This window comes from Pseudophryne corroboree, chromosome 4 (assembly GCF_028390025.1).
Source record: "Pseudophryne corroboree isolate aPseCor3 chromosome 4, aPseCor3.hap2, whole genome shotgun sequence".
NCBI lineage: Eukaryota > Metazoa > Chordata > Amphibia > Anura > Myobatrachidae > Pseudophryne > Pseudophryne corroboree.
In genome coordinates this window covers 314,023,925-314,044,507 of record NC_086447.1, presented here as the reverse complement: position 1 = coordinate 314,044,507, position 20,583 = coordinate 314,023,925, and the positions used below count along the sequence as shown (strand labels likewise).

The 20,583-nt window shown below is 48.0% G+C and overlaps 1 protein-coding gene across 2 annotated transcripts in view; it reads left to right on the top strand.

Annotated features, from left to right (window-relative positions):
• The window catches only part of MRPL47 (mitochondrial ribosomal protein L47), a 140,136-nt gene that overhangs the window by 24,499 nt on the left and 95,054 nt on the right, over positions 1 to 20,583 (top strand). For both annotated transcript variants that reach the window (XM_063916316.1, XM_063916317.1), the window contains exon 2: positions 1,226 to 1,371. In XM_063916316.1, coding sequence (XP_063772386.1) covers positions 1,226 to 1,371 — 146 coding nt within the window. The remainder of the gene's footprint in view (positions 1 to 1,225; positions 1,372 to 20,583) is intronic.

The following is a 20,583-nucleotide window of genomic DNA, read 5'->3' as shown; positions in this document are numbered from 1 at the left end:
ACGGAGACACCCTCCCACGCACATATCCGCTCTATCACCTCCTCAGACATGTCGACACACGCGTACCGACACACCACACACACAGGGGATGCTCTATTTGAAGACAGTTCCCCCACAAGGCCCTTTGGAGAGACAGAGAGAGAGAGTATGCCAGCACACACCCCAGCGCTATATAACCCAGGGATTACACTACAACTTAGTGTTTACCCAGTAGCTGCTGTATATACAATTTTTGCGCCTAAATTTATGTGCCCCCCCCCCCCTCTCTTTTCACCCTTTGTGTACCAGGATACTGCAGGGGAGAGCCTGGGGAGCTTCCTTCCAGCTGAGCTGTGAAGAGAAAATGGCGCCGGTGTGCTGAGGAAGAAGGCCCGGCCCCCTCAGCGGCGGGCTTCTGTCCTTTTATGTACTTTAATGGCGGGGGTTTTTACACATATACAGTGCTAGACTGTATTATGTGTGTTTTTATTGCCAAAAGGTAATCTAATTGCTGCCCAGGGCGCCCCCCCCCCAGTGCCCTGCACCCACCAGTGACCGGAGTGTGTGGTGTGGTGTGCTGTGGGAGCAATGGCGCACAGCTGCAGTGCTGTGCGCTACCTTAATGAAGACAGGAGTCTACAGCTGCCGTTTTCGTTGTGTCTTCTGTCTTCTGGCTCTGCAAGGGGGACGGCGGCGCGGCTCCGGGAACGGACAATCGAGGTCGGGCCCTGTGTTCGATCCCTCTGGAGCTAATGGTGTCCAGTAGCCTTAGAAGCACAAGCTAGCAAGCAGGTAGGTTTGCTTCTCTCCCCTCAGTCCCTCGTAGCAGTGAGTATGTTGCCAGCAGATCTCACTGAAAATAAAAAACCTAACAAATACTTTCTTTTCTAGCAAGCTCAGGAGAGCCCACTAGGTGCATCCAGCTCTGGCCGGGCACAGATTCTAACTGAGGTCTGGAGGAGGGGCATAGAGGGAGGAGCCAGTGCACACCAGATAGGACCTAATCTTTCTTTTAGTGTGCCCAGTCTCCTGCGGAGCCCGTCTATTCCCCATGGTCCTTACGGAGTTCCCAGCATCCACTAGGACGTCAGAGAAATGGGATTGAACTAATAGGGGAGAGGAATGTGTATTTGTAAGTAGCAGTTGGGTGTGCCAGCTTTATAATGCTTATAGCATAACAATGTTGATTATGTTTTAATGATCACCTTGATTAAATAATATCCCTGATACTGTGTGTTTTTTTCAGTGTCATTCTCGGTGGTTTGGGTAAAAGAACACCTGAGAGTGCTTCTCAGCAGCAGCGCTCGTCTTTCCACTCATCGGCACCTCGAAGAGGATTGGAGGAGTTCTTTGATGACCCTAAGAATTGGGGAGAAAACTTGGTGAAGTCTGGTCAGTCAGTGTAATAATAAGAATTTACTTACCGATAATTCTATTTCTCGGAGTCCGTAGTGGATGCTGGGGTTCCTGAAAGGACCATGGGGAATAGCGGCTCCGCAGGAGACAGGGCACAAAAAAGTAAAGCTTTTACCAGATCAGGTGGTGTGCACTGGCTCCTCCCCCTATGACCCTCCTCCAGACTCCAGTTAGGTACTGTGCCCGGACGAGCGTACACAATAAGGGAGGCAATTTGAATCCCGGGTAAGACTCATACCAGCCACACCAATCACACCGTACAACTTGTGATCTAAACCCAGTTAACAGTATGATAACAGAAAGAGCCTCTTAAAGATGGCTCCTTAACAATATAACCCGAATTTGTTAACAATAACTATGTACAGTATTGCAGATAATCCGCACTTGGGATGGGCGCCCAGCATCCACTACGGACTCCGAGAAATAGAATTATCGGTAAGTAAATTCTTATTTTCTCTATCGTCCTAAGTGGATGCTGGGGTTCCTGAAAGGACCATGGGGATTATACCAAAGCTCCCAAACGGGCGGGAGAGTGCGGATGACTCTGCAGCACCGAATGAGAGAATTCCAAGTCCTCTTTTGCCAGGGTATCAAATTTGTAGAATTTTACAAACGTGTTTTCCCCCGACCACGTAGCTGCTCGGCAGAATTGTAATGCCGAGACCCCTCGGGCAGCCGCCCAAGATGAGCCCACCTTCCTTGTGGAATGGGCCTTAACAGATTTAGGCTGTGGCAGGCCTGCCACAGAATGAGCAAGTTGAATTGTGGTACAAATCCAACGAGCAATCGTCTGTTTAGAAGCAGGGGCACCCAACTTGTTGGGTGCATATAGTATCAACAGCGAGTCAGATTTTCTGACTTCAGCCGTCCTTGAAATGTATATTTTTAAGGCTCTGACAACGTCCAACAACTTGGAGTCCTCCAAGTCGCCAGTGGCCGCAGGCACCACAATAGGTTGGTTCAGGTGAAACGCTGATACCACCTTAGGGAGAAAATGCGGACGAGTCCTCAGTTCTGCCCTATCCGAATGGAAGATTAGATAAGGGCTTTTATAAGATAAAGCCGCCAATTCAGATACTCTCCTGGCGGAAGCCAGGGCCAGTAACATAGTCACTTTCCATGTGAGATATTTAAAATCCACCTTTTTCAATGGTTCAAACCAATGGGATTTGAGGAAATCTAAAACTACATTTAGATCCCACGGTGCCACCGGAGGCACCACAGGAGGCTGTATATGCAGTACTCCTTTAACAAAAGTCTGTACCTCAGGAACTGAGGCCAATTCTTTTTGGAAGAATATTGACAGGGCCGAAATTTGAACCTTAATAGATCTCAATTTGAGACCCATAGACAATCCTGATTGTAGGAAATGTAGGAAACGACCCAGTTGAAATTCCTCCGTCGGAACACTCCGATCCTCGCACCACGCGACATATTTTCGCCAAATGCGGTGATAATGTTTCGCGGTGACTTCCTTCCTTGCCTTAATCAAGGTAGGAATGACTTCTTCTGGAATGCCTTTCCCTTTTAGGATCTGGCGTTCAACCGCCATGCCGTCAAACGCAGCCGCGGTAAGTCTTGAAAGAGACAGGGACCCTGTTGTAGCAGGTCCCTTCTCAGAAGTAGAGGGCACGGTTCGTCCGTGACCAACTCTTGAAGTTCCGGGTACCAAGTCCTTCTTGGCCAATCCGGAGCCACTAGTATTGTTCTTACTCCTCCTCACCGTATAATCTTCAATACCTTTGGTATGAGAGGCAGAGGAGGAAACACATATACTGATTTGTACACCCAAGGTGTTACCAGTGCGTCCACAGCTATTGCCTGTGGATCTCTTGACCTGGCGCAATACTTGTCCAGTTTCTTGTTGAGGCGAGACGCCATCATGTCTACCATTGGTCTTTCCCAACAGTTTATTAGCATGTGGAAGACTTCTGGATGAAGACCCCCCTCTCCCGGGTGAATATCGTGTCTGCTGAGGAAGTCTGCTTCCCAGTTGTCCACGCCCGGGAAGAACACTGCTGACAGTGCTATTACGTGATTCTCCGCCCAGCGAAGAATCTTGGCAGCTTCTGCCATTGCACTCCTGCTTCTTGTGCCACCCTGTCTGTTTACATGGGCGACCGCCGTGATGTTGTCCGACTGAATCAACACCGGTTTTCCTTGCAGGAGTGGTTCCGCCTGGCTTAGAGCATTTTAGATTGCTCTTAGTACCAGAATGTTTATGTGAAGAGACTTTTCCAGGTTCGTCCATACCCCCTGGAAGTTTCTTCCTTGTGTGACTGCTCCCCAACCTCTCAGGCTGGCGTCCGTGGTCACCAGGATCAAATCCTGTATGCCGAATCTGCGGCCCTCCAATAGATGAGCCTTTTGCAACCACCACAGAAGATATACCCTTGTCCTTGGCGACAGGGTTATTCGCAGGTGCATCTGAGGATGCGACCCTGACCATTTGTCCAACAGATCCCTTTGGAAAATTCTTGCATGGAATCTGCCGAATGGAATTGCTTCGTAAAAAGCCACCATTTTTCCCAGGACTCTTGTGCATTGATGTACAGACACCTTTCCTGGTTTTAGGAGGTTCCTGACAGGTCGGATAACTCCTTGGCTTTTTCCTCGGGAAGAAAAACCTTTTTCTGAACCGTGTCCAGAATCATCCCTAGGAACAGCAGACGTATCGTCGGAAAACAGCTGCGATTCTTGGAATATTTAGAATCCAGTCGTGCCGTCGAAGAACTACTTTAGATAGTGCTCTTCCGACCTCCAACTGTTCTCTGGAACTTGCCCTTTTTAGGTCGTGCAAGTAAGGGATAATTTAGATGCCTTTTTTCTTTGAAGAAACATCTTTTCGGCCATTACCTTGGTAAAAAGGCCCGGGGTGCCGTGGATAATTCAAACGGCATCGTCTGAAACTGATATTGACAGTTCTGTACCACGAACCAGAGGTACCCTTGATGAGAAGGACAAAATTTGGACATGGAGGTAATCCTTGATGTCCAGGGACACCATATAGTCCCCTTTTTTCCGGTTCGCTATCACTGCTCTGAGTGACTTTATCTCGATTTGAACCTTTTATGTAAGTGTTCAAAACATTTTAGATTTAGACTATGTGTCACCAAGCCGTCTGGCTTCAGTACCACAATATAGTGTGGAAAAATAATACCCTTTTCCTTGTCGTAGGAGGGGTACTTTGATTATCACCTGCTGGATATACAGCTTGTGAATTGTTTCCAATGCTGCCTCCCTGTCGGAGGGAGCCGTTGGTAAAGCAGACTTCAGGAACCTGCGAGGAGAAGATGTCTCGACTCTCCAATCTTTACCCCTGGGATAATACTCGTACGATCTAGGGGTCAACTTGCGAGTGATCCCACTGCGCCCTGAGACTCTTGAGACTACCCCCCCACCTTGAGTCCGCTTGCACGGCCCCAGCGTCATGCTGAGGACTTGGCAGACGCGGTGGAGGGCTTCTTTTCCTGGGAAAGGGCTGCCTGCTGCAGTCTACTTCCCTTACCTCTATGTCTGGGCAGATATGACTGGCCTTTTGCCTGCATGCCCTCATGGGAAAGGAAAGATTGAGGCTGAAAAGACGGTGTCTTTTTTAGCTGAGATGTAACTTGGGGTAAAAAAGGTTGGATTTCCCAGCTGTTGCTGTGGTCCCCAGGTCCGATGGACCGACCCCCAAATAACTCCTTCCCTTTATACAGCAATACTTCCATCTGCCGTATGGGATCTGTATCACCTGACCACTGTCGTGTCCCTGACATCTTCTGGGAGATATGGACAACGCACTTATCTTGATGCCAGAGAGCAAATATCCCTCTGTGCATCTCACATACATATATATAGAATGCATCCTATTAAATGCTCTACATGAATAAAATATTTTCAGTCAGGGAATCCGACCAAGCCAACCCAGCACTGCATCTCCAGGCTGATGGCGATCGCTGGTCGCAGTATAACCACCGTATGTGTGTATATACTTTGTAGGATATTTTTCCAGCTTCCTATCAGCTGGCTCCTTGAGGGCGGCCGTATCTGGAGACGGTAACGCCACTTGATAAGCGTGTGAGCGCCTTATCACCCTAAGGGGTGTTTCCCAACGTACCCTAATTTCTGGCGGGAAAGGGTATAACGCCAATATTTGCTATCGGGATAACCCTACGCATCATCACACACTTCATTTTATTTTATCTGATTCAGGAAAAACTACAGGTAGTTTTTTCACTCCCACATAATACCCTTTCTTGTGGTACTTGTAGTATCAGAAACACGTAACACCTCCTTCATTGCCCTTAACGTGTGGCCCTAATGAGAAATACGTTTGTTTATTCACCGTCGACACTGTATTCAGTGTCCGTGTCTGTGTCTGTGTCGACCGACTGAGGTAAATGGGCGTTTTTTAAAAACCCCTGACGGTGTTTCTGAGACGCCTGGACCGGTCCTAATAGATTGTCGGCCGTCTCATGTCGTCAACCGACCTTGCAGCGTGTTGACATTCTCACGTAATTCTCTAAATAAGCCATCCATTCCGGTGTCGACTCCCTAGAGAGTGACATCACCATTACAGGCAATTTCTCCGCCTCCTCACCAACATCGTCCTCATACCTGTCGACACACACGTACCGACACACAGCACACACACCGGGAATGCTCTGACAGAGGACAGGACCCACTAGCCCTTTGGGGAGACAGAGGGAGAGTCTGCCAGCACACACCAAAAACGCTATAATTATATAGGGACAACCTTATATAAGTGTTTCTCCCTTATAGCATCTTTTATATATATATACAATATCGCCAAAATCCGTGCCCCCCCTCTCTGTTTTAACCCTGTTTCTGTAGTGCAGTGCAGGGGAGAGCCTGGGAGCCTTCTCTCCAGCTTTTCTGTGAGAGAAAATGGCGCTGTGTGCTGAGGAGATAGGCCCCGCCCCTTTTCCGGCGGGCTCGTCTCCCGCTATTTTTGAAGTTAGGCAGGGGTTAAATATCTCCATATAGCCTCTGTGGGCTATATGTGAGGTATTTTTTGCCTCTAATAAGGTTTTTATTTGCCTCTCAGAGCGCCCCCCCCAGCGCTCTGCACCCTCAGTGACTGTTGTGTGAAGTGTGCTGAGAGGAAAATGGCGCACAGCTGCAGTGCTGTGCGCTACCTTTATGAAGACTCAGGAGTCTTCAGCCGCCGATTTTGGACCTCTTCTCTCTTCAGCGTCTGCAAGGGGGCCGGCGGCGCGGCTCCGGTGACCATCCAGGCTGTACCTGTGATCGTCCCTCTGGAGCTAGTGTCCAGTAGCCAAGCAGCAAATCCACTCTGCACGCAGGTGAGTTCACTACTTCTCCCCTAAGTCCCTCGTTGCAGTGATCCTGTTGCCAGCAGGACTCACTGTAAAGTAAAAAACCTAAGCTAAACTTTCTCTAAGCAGCTCTTTAGGAGAGCCACCTAGATTGCACCCTTCTCGTTCGGGCACAAAATCTAACTGGAGTCTGGAGGAGGGTCATAGGGGGAGGAGCCAGTGCACACCACCTGATCTGGTAAAAGCTTTACTTTTTTGTGCCCTGTCTCCTGCGGAGCCGCTATTCCCCATGGTCCTTTCAGGAACCCCAGCATCCACTTAGGACGATAGAGAAAATTTTATACGATTTTTATAGCATGAGATGTTCTTTCCTGTACAAATAAATGTACGTTTCTTTATTTTCCAAAACACAAAAGCAAGACACAGTGAGCTCATCGTGTGCGAAAGTTTGGCAATAAAAGGATAGGAATATCGAAAGCAAAACCTTTGCACTGCTGTTCTGCTTGGGTTTTGCATGCTCACGCTCAGCTATTGTATTGAGCAATTTGTGCAACTTTAAATATTTTAATTAACCCAACTCATTGCTGTATCTGTTCAGTATTTTACACCACATTCAAACAGTGGGTGTATTTGGTGGCTGATCTGTCCAGCTTTCAGAAGAGTACGTTGGCGTCAGCCAGCAGAAGGCGCCGTGAGCAACAGAAATGCTCACGGCACGGAGCTGCCACTGCAGTAAGAAGGATCCTGACCGGGGCTCACCCTCCACTAGACCCCTCTACTTCTACCCTACCCACCCTGCACTAGAGGCAAGCACTGCAGACCCACAGCACCCCTCCTACCCAGAGCCTGGCAAACAGTAAGTGAGGTGGGGCGTGCAATGTGATAGGGTTCTGACCACCCCTGAGTTTTCAGACTCTTCCCAGTTACCTAGTAATGCTGTCTGGCAGTGAGCTGGCTATGATAACATATTAAAAAATAAATAATTCTTAGAAAATTAGTAAATATAGTATTATATCCTGCTGATAATTATGGGAATGTTTGGGCCCTAATATCAGAAACTCAAGGTTTTTAAAAGGTTATTATTATTGATGGAAAAAAGATGGGCAGCAAGTGCGTTTCAGTAAAGACTTTACATTATTTTACAGTGATCGCAAAAACGTGCTATAGCGCGTATTTTACCCACTGTTTAGGTCCGGGGACTCACTTTTCTAAAATGGGTGGATCCCCCGGGACACATTCCGCAGCAGCAAATTAGAGTGTTTGATTTGTATCCTGGCTTTAAATAGAGGAGGTGGAGCCTTACCGCTCCTCTCCTGGTCACGTGCAGCGGCCTCACAGGGTCCCGGCATGATGGTGCAGAACAGTGTGCAAGACTTCCAGGGAGGCTGCAGAAGACTCTGCATTTAAGGGGAATCCAATGGCTGTCAGGTGTGTGTATGTGCTGCTGTGGTGAGCCGATGACTGTATCTGCTGTTCCATCAGGGGTGAGAGCTGGCGTCAGTGTATGTGCTGCGGGGAAGGGGGGCAGTGAGTGCCGGTGACTGTATGTGCTGCGTGGATAGGCTCAGTGCCGTGATATGCTGCAGTACCCCTCGCGCCCCCCCAGTATGGCTGACAGTATGCACTCCGTCTACCCCCACCCACCCCAGAGCTGCCAGCATCAGTCCTGGTCATCACACCAGCAGCGGTTCCATGTCATCAGCTGCAGCAGGTTGTGAGGGCAGCCTGCACTCTGGGTGCAACCAGCCTACCCCTCCTGCACGATCGCACCCTGCATTCCCGCTACCTCCATTCCAGCCACTCATCCCCCAACCTTCACAGAGCTGGATAGGGGTCTCCCTGTTGAGGTGCCATTGTCTTGTCTGTCAGTCTACACAGTTGTCATAGGTATAATGTTTTGTTATAGCTGCTTTCAGCTGTAAGGTCCCCAATTCCTCCCCTCCCCCATTTTCCCCCTGTTAGATGAATAAGAACCTTCATTCCTATGATCCAGAAAAAGATTGGTAGGACCCCAACTTTTAAAATTGAGGGGTCCCTAGGACCCACTTTTATTTCGGCTCAGTGCGATCACTGAATTTAGTGTACAGAAAAATGTGTTTTAATGTGATTTTTTTTTTCACTTGTAACTCCTATCTGCAAGTTCTAAACCCCTCTCCCATCGATTCAACACCTCCAAGTACCTGTCCCACATCATTTAACCCATTTTTTAGATTTGTTGTGTACCAGAGGTTCGGCACTATGTCTCGACATTTTTTCATGAACATAATGAACATTTTTATCTCTTTATCTGCTCAGTGAGGTGCGTGAGTTTGAAATTGAATTGCAAATTAAATTTACTGTGCAAATTTGCTGTGAAACAGTCTCACAGTACGCAACGCGCTCGTAATTGAATTGACTCCTTAAAGTAAAAATATATTTAAGTTATAGAAATATATACACACATTGCTTATTTATTAATAATATGTACAGTTCCTAACATTAATCAGTTTCTGTGTTATAATATTTGTTTCTATAAGAAAGTACACATTGTACTAAAAAACATTTTTATGGTTTGGATTTTGTTTTTTTAAAATATGATCAAAATAAAACAGTGTGAAGATGCGTACACACTGGCCGATAAAACAGACAATATCGCAAATTTTTCTGCTTCTGAGCCATATTGTTTGTAATATCGCCTGGTGTGCATGCTATGGATAATGAACGATGCGCGGCCCTGCACATCATTATGGTACCCCGTTGTCAGGCTGTGCTCAATTTGGACGATCGTCCAAAACTGCATACTCTGGCCGGCCACAGCGGGACGTTGCTGAAGGGTCCGAAAAACACTATGCAATATCGCTCATGGAGCGTATCGCATAGTGTATATAATTCCTAACCGTATATGTGCTGAGAGTAAGTTCTTCAGATTGCTGTTGCAGTAAGACTTGAAGGTTACAATACAGGATAGTTTATAGATTCAAGCCTATAACTAGGGATGTTGTCAGACTTTCATATAAATTTGTCCATGAGTAACTTCTGAAGGAACTTCTCAATTCTGTCTTCCCCGCAAAATTCCTCACATTTCTCTCCTCATTAAATTGCATAGGGGTGTCACTAGTATATAGGTAAACCATGGTTGTGCATATAACATTATCACTGAACTGCATGAATAGCGTTTTTCTGAATGATATTACGGTATCCGGACTCCAGGTCGACACCACTTAGGTCGACATGGAAAAAGGTCTACATGAGGTTTTTTTTTTTAAAAAATCCTTTTTTTGACCTTTTTCATACTTTACAGTCCACGTGGACTAAAATTGGGAACGGTAACCTGTGCCGAGCGCAGTGGTAGCGGAGCGAGGCACCTTGCCAGCATGCGAGGGGACACTGTGCACTAATTGGGGTTCCCGGTCACATTACGGAGAAAACGACACCAAAAAACCATAAAAACCTTGTGTCGACCTTATCCATGTCGACCTAATGTGTGTCGACCTGAGTGGTGTCGACCCTGAGTCGCAGACCCGATATTACAATATACAATATTTTAAGTATTGATGCCCACTATTTTTTTTTAAATCCAATACTTTTTTTTAAATTAATTTTCAAGATTTCAGGCAAACATAAGAGTCAGAAGACAGACACAACACATAAACACATAAACATTTCCAGTGTAACGGAATGCGCAGATTCCCAGTTACAACCAATACCAAATACAGCATTAGAAATATGCCGGCTTAAAGATAGAAATCTGCATCTACAAATTTAGAGAGAAAAGTGTCACAAGTTGTCATTGGTTGTTCAAATTTGTGCCGAGAGTTACTTGTATCGAAGAAACATTACCACGTAACACATAACATATCAGATGTGCGGGCATGGGAGCGACTGGTCGCAGGCGCCAAAGGTGCAGAGCCATGTTCGAAATTCTAACACAGGTCACTGGATAAGTATCTTATTCCTCTACACATCCAGATGTTGGACACACAGTGGTCTGTAGTCAAACATTCCGGTCCAGTGAGTGCGGGGACTCAAGCCATCTACCCCACAAATCTTGATATTTTATCCCTGCTTTCCTGGCTAAGTATACATATTTCTCGTGAGCAGCTGTATCATTAACAAGTGAAACCCAGGACTGTAGTGTGGGAGCATCTTTAGCCAACCAGAGCCTGGCTATACACACCTTAGCCTGGCCACAAAGGTTAATTACGTATTGTCTGGCAGGGGGATCTAAGACATCCTCCTCCATAGCTGACAACACGCATGTAACCGGGGAGCATACAGAAGATGGAATTCCGGTCGACACCAGGGAGTTAATAACACCAGACCAAAATATAGCCATCTTGGGGCAAAGCCAGAGAGTGTGCCAGAAATCTGCATCTATATTGCCACATTTAGGACAACTGGTGGAGTGAGTACCCCCCAGATGGCACAATCGCACTGGTGTCATATATACTCTATGTATGATAAACAATTGGATTTGTTGATATCTAGTGGTGGTGGTGGATAATCTTGGGGAGCCCAGAGCACCCTCCCATATCTCATCAGAAACGTGGCCCAAATCAGATTCCCACTTAGTCCTGAGAAGGGATAGTGGGTCAGAGTAGTGAGGCCGAAGCACAGCAGTATAGATATTGGATACCAAACGTTGTCTCCCCAGGCTTTGCAAAAGGGACTTGACTGGAGAGTCGAAAAGGACTGGAGGGGTATCAGGAAACTCGGCATTAATCGCATGTCTCAATTGCAAGTAGCGGTAGAAATGAGAATATGGTATGTTGTAGTCCTGCTGGAGCTGCAGGAAGGATTTCAGTATGTTGCCATTATATAAGTGTCCCAGGGATGTTACAACCCATCTCCCCCATGCCGCCCAAGGTTGCAGCGAGGCCAATTCTGGGAGCTCAAGGACATTGTCCAAGGGAGTATCTGGGACTATACCTTGGCCTAATAAAAGAACATGTACCTGTTTCCATACAAGAATGGCCTGTTTGATTATAGGGATCTTGGACAATTTAGGATTCCTACAGAGGAGCATCTGTAAGGGAGTGCCATCAGGATACTCCTGTAGAAGCATTTGCGCGTGTATAGTGAGGACATCCGTATCAGTCACTCATTCCCACATGTGTGCCAACTGTGCAGCGTAGTAATAGAATCTAAAGATAGGGAGAGCCAAACCGCCCAGCAATCTTGGTCTGGACAAGATGTCAAGCCTCAACCGTGCTCTCCTGCTAGCCCAGATCAAGGAAGATAGCAGGCTATCAATCTGTTTGAATATTTTTAGACAAATATATACAGGGGACTGCTGGAGGACGTAAAGAAGCTTAGGCAAATGCACCATTTTCTCTTTCATCCACTAGGGGACACTGGAGTCCTATACAGTAGGGGTGTGAAGCCTTGAACCGGAGGTGTGGCACAATCTAAAATTAGCATTGTCTGCAAAGCCGGCTCCTCCCCCTTCACATCCCTCCTCCCTCTGTTTGAAAAATTGTGCTGGAGGTACAGCACGTGGAGCACTGAGCTCCTGACTGAAAATCTGTAAAGGGCTGCGTCCATCTAACAAAAGGGGTACAAGGCTACCTACTATCGGAGAGACAAAGATCCCTATTGAAGGGAACTGCATCTCTCCATAGGAGATCCTCCAAAAAAACAACTAATAGTGAGTACTGGTCAAAAGGCTAGGGTCTTCCAGATAAAAAAAATAATATTTCTCTGACGTCCTAAGTGGATGCTGGGGACTCCGTCAGGACCATGGGGATTAGCGGCTCCGCAGGAGACAGGGCACAAAAGTAAAAGCTTTAGGATCAGGTGGTGTGCACTGGCTCCTCCCCCTATGACCCTCCTCCAAGCCTCAGTTAGATTTTTGTGCCCGGCCGAGAAGGGTGCAATCTAGGTGGCTCTCCTAAAGAGCTGCTTAGAGTAAAAGTTTTGTTAGGTTTTTTATTTTCAGTGAGTCCTGCTGGCAACAGGCTCACTGCATCGAGGGACTTAGGGGAGAGAAGTGAACTCACCTGCGTGCAGGATGGATTGGCTTCTTAGGCTACTGGACACCATTAGCTCCAGAGGGAGTCGGAACACAGGTCTCACCCTGGGGTTCGTCCCGGAGCCGCGCCGCCGACCCCCTTGCAGATGCCAAAAAGTGAAGAGGTCCAGAAACCGGCGGCAGAAGACTTTTCAGTCTTCATAAGGTAGCGCACAGCACTGCAGCTGTGCGCCATTGTTGTCAGCACACTTCATAGCAGCGGTCACTGAGGGTGCAGGGCGCTGGGGGGGGCGCCCTGGGCAGCAATGATAGTACCTTATTCTGGCTAAAAATACATCACATATAGCCCCTGGGGGCTATATGGATGTATTAACCCCTGCCAGGTCTCAGAAAAACGGGAGAAGAAGCCCGCCGAAAAGGGGGCGTGGCCTATTCTCCTCAGCACACAGCGCCATTTTCCCTCACAGAAATGCTGGTGGGAAGGCTCCCAGGCTCTCCCCTGCACTGCACTACAGAAACAGGGTTAAAACAGAGAGGGGGGGCACTTATTTGGCGATATGACTATATATATTAAAATGCTATAAGGGAAAAACACTTATATAAAGGTTGTCCCTGTATAATTATAGCGTTTTTGGTGTGTGCTGGCAAACTCTCCCTCTGTCTCCCCAAAGGGCTAGTGGGGTCCTGTCCTCTATCAGAGCATTCCCTGTGTGTGTGCTGTGTGTCGGTACGTGTGTGTCGACATGTATGAGGACGATGTTGGTGAGGAGGCGGAGCAATTGCCTGTAATGGTGATGTCACTCTCTAGGGAGTCGACACCGGAATGGATGGCTTATTCAAGGAATTACGTGATAATGTCAACAGAGACGGCCGGCAAACAAAATAGTACCTGTCCAGGCGTCTCAAACACCGTCAGGGGCTTTAAAACGCCCATTTACCTCAGTCGGTCGACACAGACACGGACACTGATTTCAGTGTCGACGGTGAAGAAACAAACGTATTTTCCTTTAGGGCCACACGTTACTTGTTAAGGGCAATGAAGGAGGTGTTACATATTTCTGATACTACAAGTACCACAAAAAAGGGTATTATGTGGGGTGTGAAAAAACTACCTGTAGTTTTTCCTGAATCAGATAAATTAAATGAAGTGTGTGATGATGCGTGGGTTTCCCCCGATAGAAAATTATTGGCGGTATACCCTTTCCCGCCAGAAGTTAGGGCGCGTTGGGAAACACCCCTTAGGGTGGATAAGGCGCTCACACGCTTATCAAAACAAGTGGCGGTACCGTCTCCAGATAGGGCCGTCCTCAAGGAGCCAACTGATAGGAGGCTGGAAAATATCCTAAGAAGTATATACACACATACTGGTGTTATACTGCGACAAGCGATCGCCTCAGCCTGGATGTGCAGAGCTGGGGTGGCTTGGTCGGATTCCCTGACTAAAAATATTGATACCCTTGACAGGGACAGTATTTTATTGACTATAGAGCATTTAAAGGATGCATTTCTATATATACGAGATGCACAGAGGGATATTTGCACTCTGGCATCAAGAGTAAGTGCGATGTCCATATCTGCCAGAAGATGTTTATGGACACGACAGTGGTCAGGTGATGCAGATTCCAAACGGCACAAAGATGTATTGCCGTATAAAAGGAGGAGTTATTTGGGGTCGGTCCATCGGACCTGGTGGCCACGGCAACTGCTGGAAAATCCACCGTTTTTACCCTAAGTCACATCTCTGCAGAAAAAGACACCGTCTTTTCAGCCTCAGTCCTTTCGTCCCCATAAGAGTCATATCTGCCCAGGGATAGAGGAAAGGGAAGAAGACTGCAGCAGGCAGCCCATTCCCAGGAACAGAAGCCTCCACCGCTTCTACCAAGTTTCTCAGCATGACGCTGGGGCCGTACAGGACCCCTGGATCCTACAAGTAGGATCCCAGGGGTACAGATTGGAAAGTCGAGACGTTTCCCCCTCGCAGGTTCCTAAAGTCTGCTTTACCAACGTCTCCCTCCGACAGGGAGGCAGTATTGGAAACAATTCACAAGCTGTATTCCCAGCAGGTGATAATCAAAGTACCCCTCCTACAACAAGGAAAGGGGTATTATTCCACACTATGTTGTGGTACTGAAGCCAGAAGGCTCGGTGAGACCTATTCTAAATCTGAAATATTTGAACACTTACAAAGGTTCAACTCAAGATGGAGTCACTCAGAGCAGTGATAGCGAACCAGGAAGAAGGGGACTATAGGGTGTCCCGGGACATCAGGGATACTTACCTCCATGTCCCAATTTGCCTTTCTCACCAAGGGTACCTCAGGTTCGTGGTACAGAACTGTCACTATCAGTTTCAGACGCTGCCGTTTGGATTGTCCACGGCACCCCGGGTCTTTACCAAGGTAATGGCCGAAATGATGATTCTTCTTCAAAGAAAAGGCGTCTTAATTATCCCTTACTTGGACGATCTCCTGATAAGGGCAAGGTCCAGAGAACAGTTGGAGGTCGGAGTAGCACTATCTCAAGTAGTTCTACGACAGCACGGGTGGATTCTAAATATTCCAAAATCGCAGCTGTTTCCGACGACACGTCTGCTGTTCCTAGGGATGATTCTGGACACAGTCCAGAAAAGGGTGTTTCTCCCGGAGGAGAAAGCCAGGGAGTTATCCGAGCTAGTCAGGAACCTCCTAAAACCAGGAAAAGTGTCAGTGCATCATTGCACAAGGGTCCTGGGAAAAATGGTGGCTTCTTACGAAGCGATTCCATTCGGCAGATTTCACGCAAGAACTTTTCAGTGGGATCTGCTGGAAAAATGGTCCGGATCGCATCTTCAGATGCATCAGCGGATAACCCTGTCTCCAAGGACAAGGGTGTCTCTTCTGTGGTGGCTGCAGAGTGCTCATCTACTAAAGGGCCACAGATTCGGCATTCAGGACTGGGTCCTGGTGACCACGGATGCCAGCCTGAAAGGCTGGGGAGCAGTCACACAAGGAAAAAATTTCCAGGGAGTGTGATCAAGTCTGGAGACTTCTCTCCACATAAATATACTGGAGCTAAGAGCAATTACAATGCTCTAAGCTTAGCAAGACCTCTGCTTCAAGGTCAGCCGGTATCGATCCAGTGGGACAACATCACGGCAGTCGCCCACGTAAACAGACTGGGCGGCACAAGAAGCAGGAGGGCAATGGCAGAAACTGCAAGGATTCTTCGCTGGGGGGAAAATCATGTGTTAGCACTGTCAGCAGTGTTCATTCCGGGAGTGGAAAACTGGGAAGCAAACTTCCTCAGCACGACCTCCACCCGGGAGAGTGGGGACTTCATCGGGAAGTCTTCCACATGATTGTGAACCGTTGGGAAAGACCAAAGGTGGACATGATGGCGTCCCGCCTGAACAAAAAACTGGACAGGTATTGCGCCAGGTCAAGAGACCCTCAGGCAATAGCTGTGGACGTTCTGGTAACACCGTGGGTGTACCAGTCGGTGTATGTGTTCCCTCCTCTGCTTCTCATACCTAAGGTACTGAGAATTATAAGACGTAGAGGAATAAGAACTATACTCGTGGCTCCGGATTGGCCAAGAAGGACTTGGTACCCGGAACTTCAAGAGATGTTCACAGAGGACTCATGGCCTCTGCCGCTAAGAAGGGACTTGCTTCAGCAAGTACCATGTCTGTTCCAAGACTTACCGCGGCTGCGTTTGACGGCATGGCGGTTGAACGCCGGATCCTAAGGGAAAAAGGCATTCCGGAAGAGGTCATTCCTACCCTGGTCAAAGCCAGGAAGGAGGTGACCGCACAACATTATCACCACATGTGGCGAAAATTTGTTGCGTGGTGGGAGGCCAGGAAGGCCCCACGAAGAAATTTCAACTCGGTCGATTCCTGCATTTCCTGCAAACAGGAGTGTCTATGGGCCTCAAATTGGGGTCCATTAAGGTTCAAATTTCGGCCCTGTCGATTTTCTTCCAGAAAGAATTGGCTTCAGTTCCTGAAGTCCAGAAGTTTGTCAAGGGAGTACTGCATATACAACCCCCTTTTGTGCCTCCAGTGGCACTGTGGGATCTCAACGTAATTCTGGGATTCCTCAAACCACATTGCTTTAAACCGCTCAAATCTGTGGATTTGAAATATCTCACATGGAAAGTGACCATGATGTTGGCCCTGGCCTCGGCCAGGCGAGTGTCAGAATTGGCGGCTTTGTCTCACAAAAGCCCATATCTGATTGTCCATTCGGACAGGGCAGAGCTGCGGACTCGTCCCCAGTTTCTCCCTAAGGTGGTGTCAGCGTTTCACCTGAACCAGCTTATTGTGGTACCTGCGGCTACTAGGGACTTGGAGGACTCCAAGTTGCTAGATGTTGTCAGGGCCCTGAAAATATAGGTTTCCAGGACGGCTGGAGTCAGGAGAACTGATTTGCTGTTATCCTGTATGCACCCAACAAACTGGGTGCTCTTGCTTCTAAGCAGACGATTGCTAGTTGGATGTGTAGTACAATTCAGCTTGCACATTCTGTGGCAGGCCTGCCACAGCCAAAATATGTAAATGCCCATTCCACAAGGAAGATGGGCTCATCTTGGGCGGCTGCCCGAGGGGTCTCGGCTTTACAACTTTGCCGAGCTGCTACTTGGTCAGGGGCACACCCTGGCTGAGGAGGACCTGGAGTTCTCTCACTCGGTGCTGCAGAGTCATCCGCACTCTCCCGCCCGTTTGGGAGCTTTGGTATAATCCCCATGGTCCTGACGGAGTCCCCAGCATCCACTTAGGACGTCAGAGAAAATAAGAATTTACTTACCGATAATTCTATTTCTCGTAGTCCGTAGTGGATGCTGGGCGCCCATCCCAAGTGCGGATTGTCTGCAATACTTGTACATAGTTATTGTTCAAAAATCGGGTTATTGTTGTTGTGAGCCATCTTTTCAGAGGCTCCGCTGTTATCATGCTGTTAACTGGGTTCAGATCACAGGTTGTACAGTGTGATTGGTGTGGCTGGTATGAGTCTTACCCGGGATTCAAAATCCTTCCTTATTGTGTACGCTCGTCCGGGCACAGTATCCTAACTGAGGCTTGGAGGAGGGTCATAGGGGGAGGAGCCAGTGCACACCACCTGATCCTAAAGCTTTTACTTTTGTGCCCTGTCTCCTGCGGAGCCGCTAATCCCCATGGTCCTGACTGAGTCCCCAGCATCCACTACGGACTACGAGAAATAGAATTATCGGTAAGTAAATTCTTATTTTTTTCTTCTTCTCTCTCTCTTATAACTTAACCTGAATGCAGTTTAAAACTTCCTTTGATAGAACTAATCAGGGAGGGACGGCAGAGCGACGGTGGCCGGTGTGTGGGTGCCTTAGTGCGGCGCGGGGCTCAGCCTGTCTTCCCTGTGAGCAGGGGGGGACGGCAGAGCGGCGCGCTGCACAGCGGACGAGGAGACCCACAGGCGGAGCGGAGCACAGGCGCCGCTACGGGAGACGGTCTCGGCGCGTGCCGGCCACCGGGCCTGGAGCGTGCCGAATAAAGGACTCGGCGCGCACCAGCGGCCAGCGTGAGGGGGTCAGAAAAGCACAGGACGGGACGCACTAAAGCAGCGCATAGACAAGGAAGGTATGCGCAAAGCCCAAAACGTTCATAACAGTGCTGCAGGCTCTTTTTTTCTAAAACTTACATTTAGTGTGGTCCATGTTTCTCCGTTTTGGCGCCAGGCTGAGGTAAGGGATGGGTCCCCCCCCCCCCCCCCCCTCCCCAGTAGTGTACATAGGGGAAAGTTTTTTTTTTATAAAAGAATTAGCTCCCCCTGCTGCACTGCCTGGATAGTGCATGCATTAATATAGGAGAGGGATCGTTAAGTAACGGCTCCCTCTGCTGGTGTAATGTGTATATATACAATATATGAGGATCTCCTGAAAAGTAATCAAACTTTAAAAATTATGTTTTCAAGGGACTTCTGTTTCAAAGATCCCGGAGAAAATGCCTGGAAGCAAGCCAACTCTAACATCGTTGCTGATTTACAGTTGGGGTGTGAGGGTTGCGAGTCGGCTGATGTTTTATTTTTATTTTTAAAAAAAAATTTTGGGCCTGTTTCTTTTATAAAAAATTAAAAAAAGACAGGTAATTCCAGCCGGATCCAATATTTTCGCTTCCGTCATCTCCCAGTCTTTCTCTTCCTAGTTTAAAGGGTGAAAGCGCTACGTGCTACCCTGGTAATGGGTTTAAACAAAAAAACAACATGTCTAAGGCAACCAAGACCTCAAAGACCTGTTATGTTTGTACAAAATGTAACAAGAAGAGCACACGGGTTGGCAGCTCCGGGGTGTGCGACACCTGCTTAGACCAGGACGCTCCACCAGGGAACAGTGCTCTGGCTAAGGCATAGGAAGACAACCTTGCTAATAGAATCTCCAAGGAGATGGCAGAATCGCGCAGGCAGCAATCGGAATGGGCTGCGGGATTCTCAAAGACGATGGAGGAATTTCTCATCAGGTTAACGCCGCCCCGCACACGCAGAAACGAGTGTGCGCAAAGCTGTTAAAAGAACTCTTCCTATTATACCAGAATTTGAGGAGGAAGAGGGTTTTCTTCTGGATACGGAAGAAGGTGAGTTAATTGAAACTAACCTAGACGCCGATTTTCCAGAAGAGGACTCTGCAATCTCGGGTCTGGACTCCTTAATTGACGCGGTAAAGGACATCCTGAGCTTTAAGGAAGAAGAAATCCGGGAGCCGGAAGATTTCGATTTGTTCGAATCCCAAAAGCCGCATTCAGCAATGTTCCCCATTCCTAAATCCCTCCAATCTCAGATGGAGGAGGCTTGGAAACAACCTGACAAACGCTTTCAATTTCCGAAACAGTTTCAGGTAACTTACCCACTACCTAAAGGTGTAATGGATAAGTGGGAGTCTCCGCCGGTAGTGGATGCTTCCCTAGGAAGGTTGTCAAAGAAGACAATCTTGCCAATTCCTAACGTAACTACTTTAAAGGATGCGTCAGACCGTAAAGTTGACACTGCGTTAAAATCAATCTTTGTAGCAGCAGGTGCAGCGCAGAGACCTGCGATCGTCTGTGCTTGGGTCAACAAGGGCATGGGTGCATGGTCCGACCGTATTGTACAAGCTATTGAGGAGGAAAATAGCTTAGAAGAGATTACCCAACTGGCGGAACACATTCGAGAATCTGCCTCATACTTGTGTCAAGCTTCTAAGGATATTAGCAGAATAGCATCGCGCATATCTGCATCCGCCATATCGGGTAGAAGGATTTTATGGCTCAGAGAATGGCAAGGAGACTCTGACACCAAGAAGGCGGTGGAATCCATCCCCTTTGGGGGTGAAATGCTGTTCGGACCAGAGTTGGACAAGTGGATTTCGCAGACTACAGCGGGGAAGTCCACTTTTCTGCCTACTCCTTATACGAGAACCGCTCCACAAACTAGGAGAGGTTATTCGGGACCAGCGTTTACTTCATTTAGATCACAGTCCTTTCGAGCCCAAGGTAGGGGTTTCGGTACACCAGCACGCAGGGGTAAAGGTAGAGGCCGCTCGCAGGCAGCAACCAGAAAGCAGGATAAACCTGCTGACAAGACCGTGGCATGACTGCCTCCCAGCTCACCTGGGGTCCCCCTTGGTGGGCGGCTGACTGGAAGGTTTTCAGGACATCTGGGGCAAAACCTCACCAGAACTTTGGGTGAACAACTTAATCTCTCAGGGATACAAACTGGAATTTCAACAGAGGCCTCACAGTCAGTTTTTTACAACAGGATTGCCTCAGTGCCCTCAAAAAGCAAGGGCACTACGGGCAGAAATTCTCAAATTGCTACAAGCAGAGGTCATTATTCCGGTTCCCGCTTCTCAGAGAGGAACGGGGTTCTATTCCAATCTTTTTGTCGTGCCAAAGCCAGATGGGACGGTCAGACCAATACTCAATTTAAAAGTTTTCAACCAGTTTTTAAGAGTCTACAAATTCAAGATG